General features: G+C 38.2%; 1 protein-coding gene across 9 annotated transcripts in view; it reads left to right on the plus strand.

The window, feature by feature from the left end:
- The first annotated feature begins 391 nt into the window (after nucleotides 1-391).
- The window catches only part of ESCO1 (establishment of sister chromatid cohesion N-acetyltransferase 1), a 36,538-nt gene continuing 13,109 nt past the window's right edge, over nucleotides 392-23,820 (plus strand). For 2 of the 9 annotated variants that reach the window (XR_015704274.1, XR_015704277.1), the window contains exons 1-8: nucleotides 393-661; nucleotides 3,301-3,404; nucleotides 3,607-3,805; nucleotides 4,386-5,757; nucleotides 6,404-6,515; nucleotides 7,899-7,962; nucleotides 10,123-10,237; nucleotides 19,931-20,062. Coding sequence is in view for 4 of the 9 variants with exons in the window: in XM_087755283.1 (XP_087611409.1) it covers nucleotides 3,609-3,805; nucleotides 4,386-5,757; nucleotides 6,404-6,515; nucleotides 7,899-7,962; nucleotides 10,123-10,237; nucleotides 19,931-20,062; nucleotides 20,762-20,827 (2,058 nt within the window). In the remaining 5 variants the exon portion in view is untranslated. Of the gene's footprint in view, nucleotides 662-2,994; nucleotides 3,089-3,300; nucleotides 3,405-3,606; nucleotides 3,806-4,385; nucleotides 5,758-6,403; nucleotides 6,516-7,898; nucleotides 7,963-10,122; nucleotides 10,238-19,930; nucleotides 20,063-20,761; nucleotides 20,843-23,820 lie in introns of those variants that run through there. The other 7 variants (XR_015704273.1, XM_087755235.1, XM_087755283.1 and 4 more) reach the window with 6 other exon arrangements.

Genomic DNA, 23,820 nt, shown 5'->3' on the forward strand with positions numbered 1-23,820 from the left:
CGCGCTGCTTTCCCCCTCGTTTCTGGCAGGCGAGGAGCCTAACGGCGGAGGACGGGGGCTTAACAACCAACGCGGGCCCCCGCCGGGGCCGTGCCGGCCGAGCCGCGGGGTAACACCGCCAGGCCGGACGGGACGGGGGCAGCGCCGGGCACCCGCTGAGGCGGTGGGGGCAGCGCTGCCGCCCCACGGAGAGCGGGGCGGGGCGGGGCGGGGGGGGGGGGTGCGGCGGGCCCGATCCCCCGCGGCGGCCGCGCTCCCCTGGCCGGGCCGGTTGCGCTGGCGGGGCGCGCTGCGCATGCCCGAGCGGCACCGCCCCCGCGCCGGCCGGAAGCGTCCCCTCTCCGTCGGGGCGGGGGGGAGCGAGGGGGGCTCCAGCGGCGGCGGGCGCGGCGGGGCGGGGCCGCGCCGGTGCCCGGATGTGAGGAGGTTTGAGGCTCGCGCTCGCTGCCGCTGCGCGAGGGGATAGGGAGGGGGCGCGCGCCGCGCTGACCTCGGCGCCGCAGCCTCCGCTCCCCCGCCCCGGCCCCGCGCGCGTGCGCGCCCCCCCCCCCGTCACGCGGCTCCGCCCCGCCCCCTCCCCTCCTCCCCCCGCCCCCCCAGCTGGCGAGCCGGGCGCGGAGGGCGGCTCGCGCTGCCGGCACGTCGCTGACACCCGCGCGAGGTAAGCGGCCGCCTCGCGCCGGTAGGGGGGAGCGGGGGGGTGAGGAAGTTTGGCTCCCCCCGCAGCCCGGTGCGCCAGCGGCTCCCGCCGGCCTTTCGCCCCGCTCCGCGACCGGTGGCCCGTCCTCGCCTGGAGAGGTGCCGCCTGCCCCCGCCTCGGGGCCGAAAGGCCGGCGTCTCCTCCTCGGGCCTGCCTCGCCGGCCGCGGCCCGGGCCCGGGCCTGCCTGCGGCCGCCGCCGTCTCCGCGATGGCGGTGGGAGCGAGCGGGCGATACCCTGTCGCCGACTCCTCACGAGTGGGAGCGGGGGCGGGCGACCTACGGTGCCACGGCTTCTCCCCCGCAGCCCCCGCCTCGCCCCTCGGTGGCGCTCGCCGTGGCCTGAGGAGCGCTTGGCCGGGTTCAGGGGCTCCCTGCCAGGCCCCGCTCCAGAAGGGGCTGTCACGATGGGGCGCTGAGGCGGATGACACTGGGCCACGCTTGGAGGCCTTCCCTTTTCTTCCTTCCTTTTGAGTGCCCGTCGTGGGGTCTCAGCCGGGCGCTCAGGCGCGGGGACCGCGAGGTTCTGTTGCGACAGGCGGCGGGGGAGGCTCAGGTGTGAGATCCCAGCGCCCTGTCAAGCAGGTGGACACCACCCCACCCCTGTCTCAGCAGAGACCAAGGGCTCACCCCAGCTTTAAGGGCTCGAGGGTGCGGGAGGTGCGTGCTTCTGTTTCTCCTCTACTTCTTGCACCAAAATCTTTGATCGTTGTGTAGTTTGTTCTTGTACTTCTGAGTCTTCTTTCCATAATCTGGCTTTTACTAGAGGGGACTTCTTCGAGGCAGAAACTGCCAGTTCTTGAACGTCTGGAAAAGTCCTTGCTCTGCTGTGCAAAGTATTAGTAGGAAAGAAATGACTATTAAAGAGCTAGTTCTCTTTGGGAGGAGAGTGTATTTGTCAGTCTCCTGAGAAGCAGTACTGGTGAGGGAAGGATTATATTTTCTGTTTTGTACTTGAAAGTCTTTCTTGAGTATGCCGTGTCACGTGGCTGAGAGTGACAGTGATGTCTGTATACGTCTGGAAAAAACCCAAGAAGCTCTAGGTGTATACAGCGCATCGCATGGCGCTCTCAAATTCTGAGAGTCAATGGTGTGCTCTCAGCTAAGAGAACAGAAGACCGAAGACTTATTCGGCAACTAGAGCTGTTATTTTCAGTGTGAGTGGCTCTGACGGATAATCTTTGACTGGTGGAAACCCCTAGGCTTGCTAAGTGTCATGGAGCTTATGAGCTATTAGAAGTAAGGCATACAAATTCTGTTACCTGCTCCTTAGGGAGAGACATAGAAATAGCACTATGAAAAGTGCTATTAGAGTTTTCTTCCCTGGATATGTTCTTTAATTCTATCTCAAATATGAGCTGCTGGTCATGCAGCTTCTTTAAAGGAGAAAGTCAGAAGACAGCACTGGTGTCTGGAATTTGAGCATTATCAGTCTTGTGTTGTTAGAAGTGTCTGCATAAAAGAGTGAATACATGAAAATGGGGTTAAGGACAATTTAACATGTGAAAGAAAAGAAAAAGTACAGCTCTTTTTCCTTTTGAATAATGAATGATTATTAAAAGGGGCTTAATGTGAGTATCTTTCACGTTGTTAGAGGAAGACATGCATTTGTCAATACTGGAAGGCTTACTGTAGTTGTAATGAAATGAAAGTATCTGGTCTGTGTTGTACAACTGGTGACTTAAAGGTCCTGTTTGACCTTAAAGTCTGTCAAATTTAACATCGGCTTAGTTGAGGTTTGAAAAGTAATATAATTTTGTTACAGAAATATTTCTTTGTAAGTCTGTCAGTGGCAAAAAATAATAGATAATTCTTGACCTAAAAAGGTGATATGGAAGTTCTGACCACTCAGTCTTCCAGTAAACTTAATTTTAAAAAGATATTAGTGAAACTTTGCTGAACAATTATTACTTATGCCATAATACAAAACCAGTGTCTTTGAATAAGAGGACTTAAAAGTTTCAGAAGCCACAAATAGATGTGAAAGGTATGATTTTACTGAGGATCTCTGCTAGTTTTCAGACGCTTGTGCAGATTAACTTCTGTATCGTTAACATCGTTTCAGTTCTCATGAAAACATCATCTTTAACTGCCCAAGGCAAATGTCTCAAATAATGCTACTTTCTAGGCTTTCTGTCTCTGATTTGTAGCTTAAGTCATATTGGAAGGAACAGTTATAGGCGGTTGCTGATGTCTGTGAAGTTCTGTAGTAGCAGCCACAAAACAGTAGAGTCTAATGGATTTATTCACTGTTGCTGTGAGACATGGGATTGACAGTAGGCCCACTTTTTTGCAGGCTATGAAAGAGAGCAACATACTATTTTCTGGAAAAATGTGAAAGGCTAAGAAACTTCCTTTCAAATGGTACTATGTCTGCCACCTTTCAAAAGGTAAAAGAGTAATGCTTAAGACAGCAAAATGCCAAAAATTGTTGGATATGGAAATAAAATTTGTAGTTGTTTTGTTTTTTTAATTGATTATCAAAGAAACTTTAAAGCTAAGCATTGTTTGAAGAGATGGAAGAGGGTGGGAGTGCCAAGTTCAGAGTCTGACAAGGAAGTTAATAAAGTGCTTACTGCATGACATTTTATATTTTTCATAGGTGGCATGAAACATCCTGTTCGTAAGCATATACATAAGGAATGCTCTTGGCACACCTTGATAAGTTACTTTGGCCTAAACATCGATTGCCTCTTGTAAGAACCTGTAAGTAAAATAAATGTAATTTGATTTGAGATTGCTTTGATGATTTGCTTTCTGATCATAGTGAGCACGGTCTGCCTCTAAAAGGAAAAGCGAGTATCAGTTGCCTTATTTTGTAAAACAGGCAAATCTTTGGTTATATTAACTGGCACTGTAACAACAGTGTAACAACTCTAAAAGATGAATCAATTATTGTGTTTTACAGAAATGGCAGCTCAGAAAAGGAAATCTATGTTAGTAGAGCCTTCTGCTAAACGTCCAAAGCTGGACAAGAACAGCAAACCGTCATCGGCGAAGAAGGAAAAAGAGGTGTCAGATGCAAAACATGTCTCAAATAAATCAAAACCTAATCAGTGTGCAGTGCAGGAGAAAACTGTACTCAAAACCTCTGTCAAATCAAACAGGTCAGTGACAAAAAAATAAGTAATTATTCTAGGTTATCTTTCTAGACTAAATTAGTGCAGAAACAATCTAAGCAGAATGAATTTGAGTTAAAGATACAGCTAAGTAGTTAAATAGTACTAGTGGGAAGATCATCCTTAAATCATTAAGTATGATAGCTGCTACATGATCTTTCTCTGGAATCGTGTTAGTGGCTCAAAATCCAGAAAGACTTCTTCCAAAAAAGGTTCTGAAACGAAAATAAATTTAATATATATAATCTAATATTTCATTTGAAAGCCACAAGTGTCAACAATTAAAAACTGCTGAAGATGTTAAAAACCATTCATCTGGGGTTCATAGTTCAGTCTTGCCATGCATAAAAAACATTAAGTACTACACTTTGGAGTAACCAGGTTGAAGTGAAGTCTTCTTAGAATGATTCCAGAGAAAACTCTTCTAAAAGTATTGAGGGTGTAAGATGTAGTGTTTTAAAAAAGAAAAGAAAAAAAAGTTAGAGGCAGAGGCTAGTAGGAATGAGAAGAGTCTTATGACAAATTCTACTTTCTGGATACTGAAAAAATAATTATTTGAATCTTTCAGCGACACCACCAATGAACCTGAACTAGGAATGCGCATGACTACAAGATCATCAGGATTCAACTCGAATAATAAAACAACACCTGACAAAAAGGTCCAACAGCAGCCTAAATCTACAAAAAATAAGGAGGTATGCCAGAAAAAACCTGTGCAAGAAATTCCTAAGTCAAAATGCATAATTGCGCCAAATGAGCCAGTAATGAGGAGATCACAGAGACTGCAGCAGTTAACACATGTACATGTACCAGCAAGATCCCTGCGCAACAGAGAAGTTAAAGAAGAAAAAGCATTGGAAGTTAAACAAAGTAGTCAGGCAAAAAAACATACTCACAGTGTTGCAGCAAAAGTACTTAAATCTGCTGGAGAGAAAACGGAACAGAAAAACACAAAAACAAAGCCAAACAGTACAAATGAGGATAAAGAAATACATGTAGAAGTGACCAGCTCCCTGAAAGAGAAAAAATGTAAAGCAGACAATAAAAATGATAATTCCAACAGCTTTCAACACAACCTTCAAGGGTCATCATTATGTCCTGATGAGAGTCTTGAGGAAATTAAGAAAGACCAAACGGGCCCTGTGTCTCCTATTCCTAGCAACACAAAGAAAGTGGAAACAGATTCTCCTAAGCCGAATTCTAAGACAGTAACTAAGGAAAAGCAACAAACGCATCAGACTGTAAAAACCAGTACAAAACCAAAAAAGGTTCCACAGCCATCTGTAAGTGAAACAAATGTGGCAGATCAATCAGAGAATGATGCGAAATCCAAAAGGGTAAGCATCCTTGAACTTTGTGAAGAAATCGCAGGTGAGATTGAGTCAGATACAGTAGAGGTGAAAAAAGATTCCCCTAATGCTGAGGATAGCAAAACAGAAGAAAAGCACGCCGACATACAGCTTCAACAAAGTGAAATGCTTACTCACAGAGAACCTAGTCAAAGTACTCAATGCAAACGGTTTTTCCCTAGCAAAAAAGGAATGCCTGTCAAATGCACTCTGAATGGTAGAAATAACTCCTCAAACAAAAACTCTAAATGGACCAAAATTAAATTACTGAAAGCTAGTAACATGAAGCAAAGTAACTTAAATTCTGCAAATGCCCCCAAGCTTTCTTTGCTAAAAGATTACCCTGAAGTTTCAGAGGCAAGTCAAATAGCTACGGAAGCAGAGCTTTCAAAGGCACAAGGCAAGCTGTCAATAACAGGATTCTCTGAGAAGGAAAGTGCAACTTGTGTGCAGGAGAAATCAGATCCTTCATCTGAAAGAGCTGGAGCTAAAGAAGTGACATTAGAAATAAAACAGCCCACAAAGAGAGGTGCAGAAAATGGTTTGTTGCGTAATTTGACAAAACATTTATGTGAGCCAAGACCAGATGAGGTAAGTCATTTTAATTATGGTGTATGGTGGGAGGGTGTTCTAAATCTGTTCTGTTTTCTGAGAATGCCATGCTTAGAAAGTTTGTTTTAACAATGACTTTATTTTACAGTAACTTAAAATTTTCAAATGTATTAAAGATCCTTTACCGGTGTGTTGTCATAGACAGGATGATAGTAAGCTGGAAAATTAATCTGTTCCACCCTCCTAAGTTCTGTAGTTAACTAAATGTCGATCGATAAAATTTCCTGCTGGAGCTGAAGGTTGTACAGATTCATATGGACACTTTTTGATGACTTAAGTTTGCATAGCTGTTCTGTTCTGAAAAGGTGTGTTAAAAGAAATGAGAGGGGGGAAGAAGTGTTCTCTATCTGAATGAGCTTCTACTAAAATTTAAGATTTCAAGGACAAAGGTGTTCTATAGGAAGTATTTTACAAGCTTATATATAAAATGAAAAAGATTTTTTGCAAAATCAATACCACAAACTTCAATACGGACTAGGTAATCAGTTGCATTTTGTTTGCTTGAAATAATGTAGGAATCGGAGAACTGGTGCTGTATTCAAGATGTTAACTGAGTGATTTTGTTAACAGGTTAGAGGCATTAAATAGTTCGGTTTTTTTATTTAATGTTTTCTGTTTTGTTTAGAACTTCCGATTACATTTGGAACCAAGCCCAGAAAGTTCTCCAGTAAAGTATGTTACAGCTCCTAAACCACCAAAACAATTAAAAAAAGAACCCGTAGAAAGTGAACCTCAAGGTAACTGTTTACTACTAATTTTTCGCGTTCTTCTGACCAGTTATATGGGAAGCATAAGCCTTCCTTTCAGAGGAGTGTTTCACAGAATAAGGTACAGCTGGTGCAGAACTAAACATCTGGGATTGGAACTGTTCACCAGGGTTTTCATATTTCTGTGTGCGTCACACCCATGGCCACTTTAGTAGCAGCGAATGTCCTTTTATCTCTGGGCTGTATAGTGGAAAAGAGAAGTGTCTGGTTTTCTACCCAGCTGTACTTTTAGTGCATCTTTATGCTTTGTGCATGAATATTTTAATGCCTAAATATGCTCCATTTGAGTAAAAGTGATTACTTTAAAAAAACAAACAAAACAAAAAAAAAAACCAAAACCAACCAAGCAAACAGGAAAACCCGCAACAAAATCCTTTCCTTTTCCATGTAATAAAGTAGTAAAACTTCCATATTTCAATTGGGTTCTTCTTCTGGATTGGTTTCTGTTAAAGATTTTCTGTTGGCTATTGCTTCATTTGAATAAGTATCTGCGTTTTGTTCTCCTAAACTGTTCTACTTAATCTTGACCAAATTATTAATTGAGTAATTGCTCTCCTGTTTTTATTACCCAGTCTTCATTTATCAGCCTGTGAATGCAGTTTGTCAAACCTTATGATGAGTGTGATGTGAATATTTTGACTCAAGCACATTTGACTCAGAAATATTATTGATGGATCACTAACATCTCTCTTCATTAACCTCCCTCTTGATATTTCATCCTTTTGCTTTTGGGTTTTTGGTTTGTTGGGGTGTTTGGTTTCATTTGAGTTTTGTGTTTGGTTTGTTTTGTTTTTGTTTTTTTTTTTTTTAATCTGAATGTGATTTTGTGTGAATTGTTTAACTATTTAGCTTTACTAAATATTTTTTTCCCCTGCCATTGTAGGGTGTTTTTGAAGGGCAAAATACTCTAATTGTACTGTTAGAGAATGTAAAAAATGTTTTTTCTTTCTTTTGCTATTCTTGATTGTTTCTTTTCCTTAGGTGTTATAGAACACACCTTGGATGGGGGCATACTATACATTTATGATTCTAATACTATACATAGAGCTATTTATATGGGTGTCGGTATAAACAGATTTAAACTCCTGTGTGTTTTCACTACTGGCCTTGTTTAGCTGCTGGCAAACTGCTCTGCAGAAATGCTGTGAAAACGTTGAAGAAAATTGCTTTTTTTTTTAAGTATAGATGGAGAAGCATCTGAATACTGCCTTGAGGTTGTATCTTTTTTTATTGGCCATGAACAAATTGCAACATTGTCTTGAATAGGTTTTTGCAAATCACTATTTGTGTAGCTCAAATTTCCTTTGCAACTAAAAACTTTATAATGAAGTTATAATCTTTGATTAATTGCAGGTTTGGCTCCCAAGCAGTTGACACAAACTTCATTTACAAATCAAACTTCTGAAACTGAGAACAGGTATGGTATTTCATACATCATGAAATTACAGTAACCTTCCATAGAGTTATGAGAGGTTTTATTATAAGACTAACTGTTCTATTTGCTCCCAGCCTCAGCTTTGAGATTCAAATAAGTGACTTGTCCTTTATAAAAATACTTTCATTTTACCCAGTTATTAAGAGATGTTTTTATCTTGTTAAGACAATTATTAAGTAAGGTATTTGTAACTGCACATTTATTTTTAAAAGTAGAATTTAACAGGGTTGGGAAAACGCTTCTAGTGGTCTCTTCCTCAAATCAGATAATAACCAGAGAGTGTGGGAAGGGTTTACCACATGGTTTTCACTTACTGAATTATTTCACTTACTTTTGGAAGAGTTTTCTAATTCTTCATTATGGGAGTCTTGTGTATATGAAATCTTTTTAGATGGGGAAGAGGGGATTTAATTTGAGATTGTTTTGTGATTGCTGTATAAAAACCATATAAAAATGGTTCTTAACTAAATTGTTAGTTCTTAACTAAATTGTTCTTACTACTAACAGTTCAAATTTACATTTTATCCTTGATCACATTGACTGTTGTAGTCTTTGAACAGTTGTGACATAGTCTCTGGTTTTAGCCAATTACAAGCTAAAGACAATAACTTCTTCGTACCCATACCTTGAACAGCAACATAATTGGCACAGTGGTTAGTATATTGGTACTGTTTTCTATATTCATAATGGAGACAAGAAGAAATGATGCAGTACATTTTTCAGTACGTCTGTCTGAGGCCAGATTAACAATTCTGACTAACCAACCCTTTTGTACATGTTGAAAAACTCTGCTACTGTGGAATTTCACAGAAGATGGGTGGTAAGGTAGATCTAAAACTAGCTAAATTAAAATTTTTAGATTTTTCAATAAATATTACAGTAACTTTGATTTTTCATGTTTTTAGTCTCAACTGCCGAACAGCTTTATGGTATCTACTCAAATTTATTGACTTTTTTAGCTGAACGAGCCTGTATTGCTTTACTAATATTTGGATATATATTTTTCTTGTGAGGGCTTTCTTACTTACATATACTATCCATGATTTAAGCCATCATTCTTTCTCTGGTACTCCTGCCATAACGTAGAGTAATGTGCCTATCTACAGTGTAGCTCTCTTTAGGGCTTTGTAAGAAAAGGTTGCAATGGGAAAAGGCAAACCTTGAAGTAGCTACTTAATGCAAATTTTGGGGCACATGACAGGAATAAAAAAAATTAGCTCTGATCTAGCACAAAAAATGCTGTTTTAAAAATGTCTGGCAAGAGTTTTTATTTTTGAAAAAGCTCGCTGAATTGACCTGCTACATGTACTATGGCAGCTGCTACAATTAAGTGTTTGGCCCTGTATCCTTAGTTTGCTCAGAAACAGAAAATACGTAAATATCTAGTTGAAGTATGAGTATTTTTGTATGTGTTTTGCTTTGATGATCGCCACAAGTTTTATCCAAACCTGGAATTAATGTTATTTTTCCCCTGAATATAGTAGCAAGTTCATAGAATTAAGTTTGTTGTTGATGTATTATAGTACTTTCCAGTGTTTCTTTCAGTCATGACAAGGGGAAACGTAAACTGAGAGAGATTCCAGTGATATCCATCCATTTATTCCTCAGGTCCTCTTCTCCCTCCCTTCACTGTCAGCCATTAGAAGAGAATAAATTTGAATTGAATTCGAGAGATTTATGACATCTGTTTTATATTGCCCACTTATATTTGTGGGAATATTTACATGGTCTGCTTTAGCAGCCTGATGTATGATACCTGACACTAGAAAGCTAAACCTTACATAGGAAATATATAGCATTAGGCACCATCAGTCATGGTCTGAAAATGCCTCAGTTACATGCTTGTGTTAATGGTTGTGACTAACCTACCCCATTTGATTATAAATTTAATATTTTTTTTTTAATTTAAAAAAATTCTTGTAATTAGACTAGTCACAAACTTCATTTTTTGGTTAATCCTTTTATTTCCTTATTTTTCCATTTGAATTACAAATTAAAATATATAGGACTGTGTTTTGGGTAATTAACTTGGATTTGCATCTCGTTAAAGTTTAGTTATACTAATCACAACAGCTTTGAGTATCTAGGATGACATGTATAAGCAGTCCCCTTTTTTAACATGAAATATATTTTTATTTCAAGGGTTCCATTGTCAAATCCTTCATTAGCATCAAAATGCAGTAACTTCCTACCATCTGAGGAACATATTCAGAAGCTAAAAGAAGCAGGAAAAGATGGTGATAAGCAGCTGATCATAGTAAGTAGTAGGCTTTTAGTAAGGCTTATAGCTTCTCAAAGAAATTACTTTTGAATTTGCAGTGCTGCGTTTTTATGAACTTGTTTAAAAATCATTGCTTGTACATACTACTATTGCCATTGTAAATGATTCATGAAAGTAGAACCTGTATTAGATTGTCATTCAGTATTGATGGAAAAAATGGTGTCAGACAGACTTAACGTTTAACGCTGATTCTTCTTAAAGCAAATTTCTGCATTTTTTTTTAATAGAATGGCTGTTCAGTAAAAATACAGTTGTTTTAGGGAGAATGAACTTGCCTTTACTTATGTGCAAAATCCCCATTTCTTAAAATTTCAGAATTATTGGGGGAGGTGCATCTGGCATATTGTGTGCCAAATTAATATAATGTGTGCAGATTTATTCCTGCATCACTCAAATGTCCATTGCTCTGAGACAAACTTAAAGATTTTCCTGTGGGTGCACTCATTTTCAACATAATATTTAAGCAGCAATACTAGTTTGGTTATTTGTTCTTCCCCTTATTTGCTATTAGCTATCAAATGCAGGTATCTCTTTTAAAACAAGAAAATGCAAAATGAGAAGGAAGAGGGTGACACACAGTCGTTAGTCTGTCTTGTAGAATCACATAACTTGGTGAAACAATTGGAGGTTTTGTTTGTGTTTTGTGTTTTTAATAATTTACACATTAAATAATCCTTGAGAAATGAAAGACTGGAGCTGGGAAGCTACAGAGGGAGAGGAATCCAGGCCATTAGGAAGGAGGACTCTGTAATAAGCTGCTTATGAAATTAACCCCTCCCACATGTAATGGGTGGTCTTGCTAAATCACAGTTTTTTCATGTAATACATGGATTATACACATGAAAATATTAACTAAAATAGAACCAGGTGAATTCTGAACACTCTTATATCCATAATGAAATATTTTAAAATCAAAGCTTTTGAGAACCCAATTGATAAACATATCCTTGGTTTGCTTAACGTGATACAAATCTAGGCACTTGAATGCCTGGTCACAGGATGATAAATGAACCATATCTAACACTTACAAAGTATTTCAGCTGTTGCCTCTTTGAAACTCATTTTACCAACAGAGTTAAAATGCATAATTACAGATCTTAACTATATTAAAAGGACTATAAGAATATTCCTTTTCATTTCAGTAAAGCTAACTTAATTTTTGCTCATACAGTAATAGAACTTGACTGAAGAGTTGCTAGGATCTTTGACAAGAAGAAATACATAACAATCTGGTTAGCTACTAAAGAGAGGTGGTGTAGCTCTCCTTTACCATATTCAAACAAAGACATTTTTTGCAACTTATTGACTATGCTGGTAGTATTCTTATTTTCAGCCCGAATTAGGAGAGTAATATTTTTTCCGTAGGTATTCAATAGTAAAAATTTTAAGTTACTTACCCAGCAAAATTTTAGAATATAAAGAATGGGCCATCAATGAAGAACACTAGGGAAAATGGGAGAGACCTAGTTTCTTTTTTTCTATGTATATTTTTGGAAAATGCAAGTGAGTACTGTATTTAATTTTTAAGTATGAAAGTAACAGCTTCATAATATCTAATATATTTCAGCACTTCATACAAAACTAGTTCACTTTGATTTCATTGAGTTTAGAGTAGGCTTTTCATTGTGTTGAAAGGGCATTTTGGTAATGCCTGTAGTTCTCTTTACCAAGAAAGCATTAGGTAAGGTACTGCTCTGTTACTCTGTTATGGGGGAGGATGACACAGGACTGCTTTTAGCATTGTCAAAACATATAGAAGAACCCAAATATTTGTTAAGCCATTTTGTAAAATACTATCCTTGACATTAGTTACTGTGGAGACGAGACATAGTTATGTCTAGAATAGTTTCTGCTAGCATCTGGAAGGGAAAAATCGCTACATTGACTTCTAAAGTACCAGACTTTGCTCGTACAAATACTCAAAAGATTGGGAATTAAATGGATGTAATAAAATAAGGTACATTTTGTAATTAATTGTGTTGTTTGCAAAACCATAGTGAATTTCTTAAATGTTGATTCTGAATGGCTGGACTTTTTGGGGGGGTTGGGGGTTTTGGTTTTTTTTTTTTTTTTTTTTAGGAAATATTTTCAAAGGTGTTTATGTACTTCTGTAGCGATCCTCTGAGAACAGAGAAAAGATTCATTTGGTTTAAAAGCTGTTCAGGTTGAAATTTCTCCTATACAGAGCAGTCTTACTACACACGGCCAAATCACTTAAATTAGCATTTATAGTGTCTATAAAAAATTTTATAGTTAATAGCTATAAATCACTTTTATTTCAAGTTTCTGGTGTGTGGTATTAAGAGAAGCAGTTTCATTATTCTTCTTTACTTTGAGCAAAGTTGGGAAGTCGTGCTTTTATTCTTAGCAAGGAACATTTAACTTGCACTTTGCTACACTTTTTAAAAAAATCAAATGCCTGAAAGGTGCAATTTTGGGCTCTCTACTGTGAGATCTGATTCTTTTGGAGATCTGTCAAGCTAGTCTATCTTAATGTACATACAGAACCCTTTTTTTCTTTTTGTAACCAAAGGGGAAAACTTAGTTGGGCTTAGTTTGCCTCACCACAAGATACATTATCTTTGTTTTGCTGTTTTTTTGCTATTGAATTTTCCTAGTCTTTTGTATTTAAGTTTGACATCTGTCCTTTTAATTGTCTTTATAGTATCTGAGGCCTAGAGTCTGCGATGTTACAATACTGTCTGTGTATTCTAACCTTTCCCTTTCCTGAGCTATATTTAGAGAGGTGTTATGGTAAAACTAGTCTTTGTTTTCCACAATACGCTTTTTTTTTTTGGTATTTAATCCTTAAAAAGATGTATCTTACCTTCCTTCTTTTCCCATATGATTGCTATAATGAATAGAGTCAATTTCTATTTTTCTTAAGTAATATAATCTTTAACAAGCTTTAAGGCTATTTGACTGTAACAGAATTAAAATAATACAACTTCTGCTTGTAGAAGAAATATTTAGTAGCTGTACTTGCACCATTCTCTTTCTTGGTACACATCATCTAGTTATCTGAGCAGCTTTCAGACATAAAATTATATTCATTTTGTAGAGGTACAACTAAGACAAAAGATGAATTGTTGCTGTTTTCTTCAGATTTGTTGTCACACATCGTAAAAAGCAAGTCTCTTCAGAGTGTAGAACTTCAGCTGAAAACAGCAAAGAATCTAATGCTGCAGCAAACTCTGTAAAACAAACAGGGACAGGAAACAATGGTGTTCGAAGTAACGTGCAAAGATTTAGATTCAGACCTCAGAAAGTATGGTCTGTTTTTTCTGGAGGAAAGAAATTAAGATTGAGGCTAAAAACATGTTACGTTCCAAATCCAAATCCATGACTTGGTGCTTAGAGAAGTAATCTGTTCTGAATGTTTGTGAACTGTACCCTCTTGCACTTCATTTAAATGTTCAGTTGGTAGGTTGACAAGTTAGGTGAAGCTCCATATAGGAAGTTTTAGAGAGTAATGCACTAAAATTGTTTTTTTTTACTTTCCAAGTACTTGAATCTAATGTGCAAATATGAGAACTTGAATATGAAATCATCTGTTCCTTTAACTTCTGAAATGGAAAGAAATACAAATGTGCAAAGCATATGTTTTCAATTTTCATAAGATGAGATATGCTTTATCTCCAAGACAAGGAAAGTCAGTTGTTTGCCTCTTGTAAAAATTCTGCTTGCCTGCCAGATCTAGGACAAAATTTTGACCATAAGAATAGGAATTGATAAAAGCATTAATGCTAGAAAGGAATGTTCTAAATAATGACCTATGAGGTACAGGGATACTTCGTCCATTTTATGCCACGGAGGAGATGTGTTCCTTTGAAAATTAAGCTAGTCTTTTGAAGATGATACTCATCAATTTTAGGAAAGAATGTGTAAAAAGAATGAACAGTGAAAACAAATCACTGAAAAGATAGAAGAAGATAGTATAGCGTTACAGAGACTTTTCTGCCTTTCTAGAGATCTGAGTTAATGCCTGGATGCAAGCAAACGTGATTAAATGTAGAGGATCTTTATAAGTATCTGCAAATGCATGGATCAAGATTGCTTGATGGAAGATGCTTTTGATTCTGAGGTTCGAATTGGTGCTGTATGTGGAAGTGATGTGCATGCTAATTCAGTTTACACATTTGGATATCATACTTGAATTTTTCCTTACAGATATTTTGGTTAAACTTGAACATAGTTTCCTGTTTGACTGAAATAGGTAATATATGAAAGAAATATGCTGATTTAAGCTCAAAACACAATCCTTCAGTGAAAATAGTAAGTGTAAAAGTGGTTTCTTATGAGCCTGAAGAAAGTTACATAGCTGTTGTTTAAAGTTGCTGTTTTCTTCCTTAAACTGGTATAGTCTGGTTGGCAATTTCTCTGAAGAATTGGAGAACGGCTTTTGGGCAATCTTTTGTGTTCACATTAGTTAAGTACTGCCTCTTTTCCCTGTAATCCCAGTAAAAACAAGGCAGTGGTTACTGCATAAGTGACTGGGGAGGGAGTTTGGTAGCTGTGAGCAGTCACTCTTCCTTTCTTCCCACACAAATCTTACCCTTTGGGACAGCTCTGCTCTTAGGGGGGCAGTAATGGCCATCCTTTCTTGTTATCACTCCTTCCCATTTCTACTTCACTGCAGCAACGCAGCTTTCTCTAGCAAATTTGGGTGGGTTCTGTTTTATGTCCTTTGTCCTGCGGGTGAGAATGTTTTGAAAGGTTAGCTGGGCACCTGATAGAGGAATTCCAGCACCAAGGCTACTAATGTTGTGTTGTGGGTTAAGCCTGGCAGGCAGCTAAGCACTGTGCAGCTGCTCGCTCACTCCCCCCAAGTAGGATGGGGGAGAAAACTCGTGGGCTGAGATAAGGACAGTTTAATAGGTAAAGCAAAAGCTGTGTGCACAAGCAAAGCAAAGCAAGGAATTCATTCACTACTTCCCATTGGCAGGCAGGTGTTCAGCCATCTCCAGGAAAGCAGGGCTCCATCACACATAGCCGTTGGGAAGACAAATGCCATAACTCCAACCGTCCCCCTCTTCCCCCTTCTTTCCTTCATCTTTGATTCCTCAGCACGACATCATATGGTATGGGACATCCCTCTGGTCAGTTGGGGTCAGCTGTCCCAGCTGTGTCCCCTCCCAGCTTCTTGTGCAGCCCCAGCCGACTTGCTGGCACGGCAGCGTGAGAAACAGAAAAGGCCTTAGCACTGTGTAAGCACTGTGCAGCAATAGTTAAAACATCCCTGTGTTATCAACACTGTTTTGGTCACAAATCTAAAACATAGCACTGTATCAGCTGCTGTGAAGGAAGTTAACCTTATCCCAGAGAAAATCAGTACACATTGGAACACTGTAATATATTTGAATTATGTTTTTATATTGGTTGAGAACGGATTACTTCTCTATTGTAAATATTGTGCAGATTTGTTTTTTAACTTTGTGGGTTTTTTCATACTGCTTTAGCTAATGACCAGTGAGGACATCATTTCATGGTGGATAATGACCTTACATTTTCATTTTTCAAAAATGTTAAATAAAATTAGATACATCATAGTTCTGAAAGTTTCAAGTTGTTTTATATCCTTTGGCTAAAATAGCTTTTCAGAAAGATGGGTACTGGTGATGTGTTGGGTTTTTTTGGTTTTTTTTTTTTTGGTTGGTTGGGGTTTTTTTTGTTAAACTCCACAGTCTTCATTTGAAGTGAAACTTGTTTCTGAGTTGGGTCATGTCTTCTGATCCTCCTGGTCAGCAAGGGGATCTACCCATCAGCTTCAGTCTTGAATGCATCTTTCGTTGAAATAGCGTTCTTTGACCTTTTCATTTTCTGTGGAGAGCCCAAAAATCTTTGTGTTGTTCCTTCCTGCTCTTCTTGTATTTCCTTTCCAGCCTGCCTGTTTCTATGGCTGGGTTTTATTCTTTGTTCTGTGAAAAGACTAGAGGAAAAAATAATCTTCCTCTAACTAACACTAGGTAATCAAGAAGGAGGTGACCTAATCTGTGCCTGAAGAGAGAGGGAAAAAAGAAAAGAAAAAAAAAAAAAAAAAAGGGGCCCCTTTTCATCTCCTACAGAGGCACCAAATGCCTTTTTTGCTTGCAGGGCTCCTTATTCCACATATGGAGGATCAGCAGACATGCACCTTCTCAAAGAAGATATTGGTAAGACTTTTCTTTCTGTCTAACACAGAATTAAGAAACCCTTCTGGAGATTAAGGCAACATTGTCACAATGTTCAATTACAGTTAGCCTTGAAACGCTGGATCTCATATATCCTATGCCTATATTAATGAGGATTGCCTGAGATGTTGGGAGTGCTTAATTGCCATCTACACATGCAGAATTTGCTTAGGAAATGAAAGTATCCTTGCTCTTTATTGTTACTGTGTAGAAAATTGAGTTTTAAATAGAGTAACACATTTCTCTGCTGCAACCCCATGTTTCCTTAAATATTACTTTGAAAAACATTTCTCTAAGTTCTGAGAGTCAAACCTCTTACATCTTTTTCTATTTGTGGCAAGTTGACAGTTTATTCTCCAGTACCTAGTATCTGATGTTTGCTGAGATTTTTTTTTTCTCTCCCCACCCCCCCCAATCCCAGTTTTAAGTTTTTATTTACTCTGTGTGGTGCATAAGGTCCTCTTGGTTGTTTGGGTTTGTGGGTTTTTTGTTTTGTTTTTTTGTTGTTGTTTCTCCCTCCCCATTAGGAAGTACTGGCAACCTTTAATGCAGTATTATTGTTTGTGAGCACTTTTTTACTCTTGATGCATGCCTTTTCCACTTTCGCTTATGCAATGACATCGGGTGAAAAATAGATGCTGGAGATGTTTTATTAATGTACAAAAATACATTCTTCATAACTCCTGATTTTATTTTGCATGTCCTGTTTTTTTTGTTGTGGTCTGCATTGGATTTACAGAGCTGCCTTCCCCCCCCAAGCATTATGTCCTGTGGTGTGGCTTTGAAATAGTGCTTCAGTTACACAAAAGGCTATCTTCTTTACTACCCTCAGGGTACTGTAAAATATTTGCTAAAAAGTGTAGTCAGCCTTTGTTAGGGCTACAGAGTTCACAAGATTGCTTTAGATACTACAACGTGTTTTTTCTGATATTCACGTAACAAGTTTTTTATTAACCTGTGTGTGTAGCCCATTGATACAACTGAATGCATGTAAAAATAGTAGTATCAGTGAAATTCTTAAAAAGCAAAAACCAAACAAAAAATCCCCCCCAAAAACCCCAACCCACTGATACCAGCAACATCCAAGAAAGTCAAACTGTAAAATACAATATGGCTGTACTGTTCAAGGGAAAGAATCTGTTCCTGGAGACTTGGAAAACGGCATGTGTATTTACAAGGCAAGATGGGGATGAGCTAAGGAGCCTGACAACTTTGAGGATATCCTTGCCCCAGATTTTTCATTACTTCCTACATAGCGAGGCTTTTTTTTTAGCTAGAGATTTTTGGTAGTAAACTAATAGATATTTTAGCTTAAATACCTTTTAGCTTCTTCATCACTTGAACAGAAATTGTTTTATGAGGCTTACTACAGTACAGATAATGTGCTAAGTATTTTAAGAGTTGCTTTATGTAGCTGATTGTCTGATTTACATGTCTTGTTCTTTTGAAGTATATTCCAAGCATCAAAGTAGACTTCCTTTTCACTTATCCTACCCTAGATACAGGGGATATGTCCTCCATCTTCAAGATAGGAATTACTAAGTTCAGTTCAATTGGTTCATCTTAAGATAACTGCCATACATCATCCTTCCTGCTGAACTGCCTTTTTTCATCTTTCATGTATAAACCCTTGAAATGCAGTATATTTTGGTGGCCAGATGGGTACCTTGTTTTGAACTATATTGCTGCTTTAAAGGAAGCCTGCAGGTAAAATAAAATGTGTTGGATTCAGTTTTTACACCTTTAGAAATACCATCTTATTTTGACTTTGCAAATCTCAGGGTTCATCTTTCCTTTTTCCTTCAGAAAATTAGGGTACTGCTGTTTCTCCTTCTGTGTACAGTAGGAACGCATAAATTGACATACCATTAAAGCAATGACGTCTCAGATGCAGCATCTTTCTTTTGTCTGGGTTCCATATATTTGCTCTTAAAGAGAAGTTCAACTCTGAGTTTGCCTGGCTGGTGGTACCTTTAGTCTCTTCTTGGAAAGAAACTGATACCTACATTTTAGATTTCACTAGTGACTGCTTGAAATAAGTTGCTGTTGTGTGGAGAACTGAGCTGTCATCTAGCTCTTAGATGCACTTAACATATCTTTGAAGATGGGAGCAGTAAGAAATGATTTGTAAACACTTTTGCAGTGTTGCAAAATGCTTTCTTCTGCAAAGTAGGCTTTTTTACTATGAATATTTTCAGCTCTTAGAAAACAAAATTAAGTTCAGGTGATCTGTTTTCTTGCAAGTTGTGCACTTCCAATTTGTGCACACGGATCAATTTCCTTTTGAAAAAACACCTTCAAGTTGTCTTTTGCTTATATAGTATCCTATTTTAAAGTATAAAATAACTTTTTGTTTATTACTTATGATATATGTTAAAATAGATTAGAAGTGACATTTATTGTTGCTTACATAAACTCAATTTCCAGATGTAGTTAAAGAAAAAAAAAAATGTGTTTGAGCATTAAGCCATAACTTAAAACATGCCTTTTTGGCTAGAGACTTCAATCTAACTGGTATTCTTTTGCTCTTTGCAAAAGGCACCCCCTGCACCTGACACTTCACTCTTTATTAGGCACTGACTCCTTAATCGGAGCATAATTCCAAATTAATAACACTGTTTTAATGAATAAATAGCAAAGCAGTAGGTACTGAGTAGTGCTCTTAATTTGGTAATGGTTGGTTAACAGAGTAGGAGGGTCATGAGTAAGATGGTATGATCTTCCATTTGTTTTGTAGCCGTTATCCAGCGTCTGAAAAATAAAACTTACGAACCCTGTGCAATTAAGATAGCATGTCAAATGTCATAGTTAGCTGTTTCCAATTAAGACTTAAGTCCTGAGAGTATATTAAATGAGGCTTTAATCAATGAAGAGAGGGATAAAAAAAAATACTATTTGATTACCTTGAAATATTTGGTTTTTGTAAAAACCTAAAAGGTAGTGATCAGCTGTTGCAGATATATTACTGTTCTTAACCATTATTTCCGTAACTTTTGTTTTTTACAATGCCCTTCCAAACGTTCAGGAAAATGGCTCACCTTTGGCCCACCTCAAAGCAACTCATAACCAAAAGACAGGCAGGCAGCAGCAGCACTGTAGGAAAGACCAAATCATGTGGGGCTGGATGTGGGAATTTTCTTTGTGGAAGATGATTACATTTCCTGCAAACAGGGTAACGAAGGAAGAATTGTCTGTTCTTTGTACTTCATAAAATAAAAGTCATTTGTTCAAAACTAATGGGAGGGGAGCAAATTTCAATGTTGGGTAGAGTTTGCTCTGTGATTGATGCCTGTGCCTTTTGAGGCTGTGTGGGTTTTTGAAAGATGGAATTCTAAATTCTGTACTTGTTTTCTCCTGCTTCACTCCATTTTAGCCTCTGTGTTGAGTTTCCAGAAGATAAGTTACAAAAGGCATATCTGATTAGATGAACGTTCTGTTGAACTGTATTTACTGTGCTTGCAATTGACAAATACTTTTTTTTTTCTCCTTTTTTTAATAGGATGCAGGACAGAAGAGATTTGGTGCTATTTCCTGTAATATTTGTGGAATGCTTTACACTGCGTCAAATCCAGAAGATGAAACCCAGCATCTGCTCTTTCATAACCAGTTCATAAGTGCTGTAAAATACGTGGTAAGAAAACCTTATCTTTTTGAAGACATAAGCATTACCTTTTATTTGCTGTGTACTAGTTACAATTCATATTACATTAAGTCATGTTTTAGTAGATTAGTATCATAGTAGGCCATGAATAACTTTGGGAAATAGATGTTTTTAAGAGCCATGGTACACACGTTATATGTAATGTATAAAAATATTTAGTAGGATAGTGGTGTTTCACTGCCATTGTATTCTTTCCTTAATCTTGGGGCGTGGTGTGGGGGTGGTGATAGGAAGACAAAGGAATGTCACTGTTCTGAAAGTGCTAAATACAGGTTTCAGTACAACTGGTGTTTGCAATGGTTGGCTTAATAGTCAGATAAAGAGCTGATTGTACTGGTTTTGTAACTGTGTAATCTGAGATGACGTCTAAATTACTTTTTCTTAATTATGTGTAATTTGAAGAGAGACTGCCTAGGAATCCAGCCGATACAACTTCATAGTATATTGAAACTTTACTGAATTTATAGTGTGATTGTAATCTTTAAATATAAAGTCCGAAGTATTATTCCTAACTTCATTATATGTGCTGTATCTGAGTGTAACTCTCGTATTAAAGCTCAGATTTGAAAAATTTTGTACAATTTAAAATATATTGTAAAATCAGCTACTTCACACTAACTGATATTACAAGACTTACAGGAAATATCTGTTTACATGTCTGAAATCCAGAATAGAATCCACAAAGTGTATTTTCTTTATCACACATGTTACCTTCAGTACTCTACACTCGAGTAGATAAGACCTCCAGGATAACTGAACTGAGGCCACCAATTCATTTCATGTAGGTACCAAATGGCTGTTGGGCTACTCTTAAATCTCAAGCTCAATTTTATCCCACTGTTTGCAAATATAAAGATATATCTTTGGAGCTGAAGTGTTTGAAACCATCTGGTAAATAGTTCGGTATTTGTTCTGTTCTTGGTTAGTTTTTGCTGAATAATCCAGATTTTTGAAAGATCTCTTCTGATACGCATTAGCTACATCGCAGGGTGAGACCGGGCATAAAGTGTGGTGGAACGCAGTACGTTGTAATGGCAGCATATAGTACGTTTCCCCATTTTATTCCTGTTTATCCTTTTCCTGCTCCCTCCCCACTCCCCCCGTACTTTCAGATCTTTAATGTTACCAAAGATGTAAACATAATTTACAGAAGATGGTGTTAGTTCTCTAGGACAGAAGCTGGTGGATGAGTTCAGTGGTTATTTAGAGCTGCTATGTTCTCACTTGCATGTATGTCTAGAGTAACAACATGACTAACATAGAAGTGAAAGAGCAGACTGCCTTAAACCGCTTGTAAATAACTATGTATACAGTTAGGTATGCTTTTAACTTGAGAAAATCTTTCCCTGTTGTTTTCTTAGTTGCTAGGCATCTTTTTAAAACTTCATACAATGTGTACTCCAGCAAATTATTTGTATTGTCAGTTCAGTGAGTAAACAGTTCTATCTCTGAAACCTTTTAAGACTCTAGTTGTGTTTTGTGACATCACAGATGGCTTAGAAGTCTTCAACAGTAGTTATTTGACCCATAGTCTGATTCTTGGTTGATTGTATTGTGGTAATGTCTGTGACAGAAACATCCTCACCTCCTCTTAAAAAATAATAATTGGAATTTTTGATAAGCCTACTTGCCAGTGAATTAGTACACCAGATCTCTACTTGTTAATTCTTAGTCATCCAGAAATACCAGAAGAATGATGGCTAGTTATCCTAGTTTTGCTAGGAGGTTTCTAGTGGCGATTTTGGGAGGATGGCTTGGAGGTGTGATATGCTTGTTTTCTAGATATTTGTATGTAGTTACTGTGTTGAAACTGTAGCTACCTACAGTAGTGGTTAGACTTTCTGGTCCAGGAACATCTGGTCTTGTTGACCTTGGTAAGTTACTTCATTAGCTCTCCAGGTATTCTTTTTTATGTAGTTAATGTATTTGGCATTATTGTCAGTTTGAAGGCCATTCTAAGGTATCTTAGAAGTATTTTTCGTTCTCTTGTCATTCACATTCTTCATGCCATATGATGCAGTTCCAGTCTGACATGAGAAGACTTCTCTCAGCTTTTCTCCCTTTTGAGTATCTTTTGTTATGTGCCTAGTAATTCTGTCGATGAGTCATTTCACAGAATCAAAAAAAGAAAGCCTATATACATTATCATGCTAGAGCTTCTTGCTGTGAACTGTGAAAATGGACTTTATTGTTAGTGTCTTGCCCACCTGCACGCAGCTGCTTTGTGGGTTTTTTAAAAGTGCTGAGTAGCCAGAAGATAGTTTGCTTGTAAATAATAAATTACTTACCATCGTCAACAACACATAATTTTGTTTGGGTTTTTTTAAGGCCTATCTTGTTTCTTCTAGTAAAATTCCATGATGCCCCCAGAAGTAGGACAGGCTAACGAGGAGATGGTATTGGGATACTTGTTCTCTCATGGATGGCTGATAGAGGCAGTAAGGAAATTGCAGGCCTTGGGTGGACAGAGAAAGTTTGGCAAGTTTAATGACATTTTCTGGATTTGGGAACAGAAGATTGGCAAGGACTGATAAGGGGTTTCTGAAGAGTGCCGTTTGCTGTTAATAGGAGCGTGCAAATTGAATAAGCAAGAAGGTAAGGTGGTCAAGGATAGTACTGGAGCAGGAATAGATTAGTGGGGGAGATGTCCCCTACTGCAGACAGATGTTGGAATCTGTCTCACTATCCTTCTGGTTTCAGACATCTGAAAGTCTCCAGAAAAAAAATCAGCATTCTAGCATATGCATGCATTGAGTGATGACATATACATCAAGTGGTAACTCCAGTGGGATGGATAACTTTGTGGGATGGATACGTGGTTTAGTTCTATAAAATCCTCTAGCTGTGATACCACACTATCAATTGTGTATCCTCTCTGTGATACCACATAGTATCAGTTTAGTATTTCTGCAAATTTTTTCTAGGAGCAAGACACTTTTAATGATGTTTTTAAGTTGCAAAGCCAAATACTTAAGTTAGGAAATGCCTGTGGATTCAGGTGCCTGATATGAATGCAGTTAATGTGTGTATTTCAAGCTTATCCTCTCAGTTAAGGGTATCTTGAGCTGAAGAAAGTGGAAGAAGCTGTTATTTAGGCTCATGTCTAATCTGATAACTTTTAAATAGCTGTTCTGCTGTAATTGCATCCAGGCCCATCTGTGAGGTTCTTACAATTTTCAGATTAAAACAACGACAAAAAAAAAGCAACATTTGACTTCTTGGAACCTAATGTTAATAGAATATCGGGATTGAAGATGATGATGAACTTCATGCCATCTTAGATTTCATGGTTGTCTTGATTTGCATTAATGCCAAAAGTGATACATCTGTACAATATAAAACTTAATAATATTTCAAATAAAGTTCTTACCATTAGCTATCTTCTGTAAGAACCTTAGTTTTAACAGAGGGTAATATTTAATAGTTACATCCAAGGATCTTAATGTGTTCTACAGTCAAAACCTCATTCTCTGTATTACACTTGTGGGAAAGAGAGGCAGAATACCTGTAAATTGATGAAGGCATCAGGAAGAATGCAGTAGACCATTTCTCTGCTACAAATTATCAAGGGTACAAGGGCACAAAATTTCATTCTAGACTTGACTATTACAGGAAAATTTTAAAAATGTGAAGGAGTTCTATAGTATTAACCACATTTTCCTCACTACCTCAGTATTTTTGAGGAAAAAAACAGTGTAAGAAAAAACCACCACCGGTTTTCATTAATT

Source organism: Nipponia nippon, unplaced genomic scaffold (genome assembly GCF_047370975.1).
Source record: "Nipponia nippon isolate SJK-2023a ecotype South Korea unplaced genomic scaffold, ASM4737097v1 scaffold_1, whole genome shotgun sequence".
In the NCBI taxonomy this organism is placed as follows: Eukaryota; Metazoa; Chordata; class Aves; order Pelecaniformes; family Threskiornithidae; genus Nipponia; species Nipponia nippon.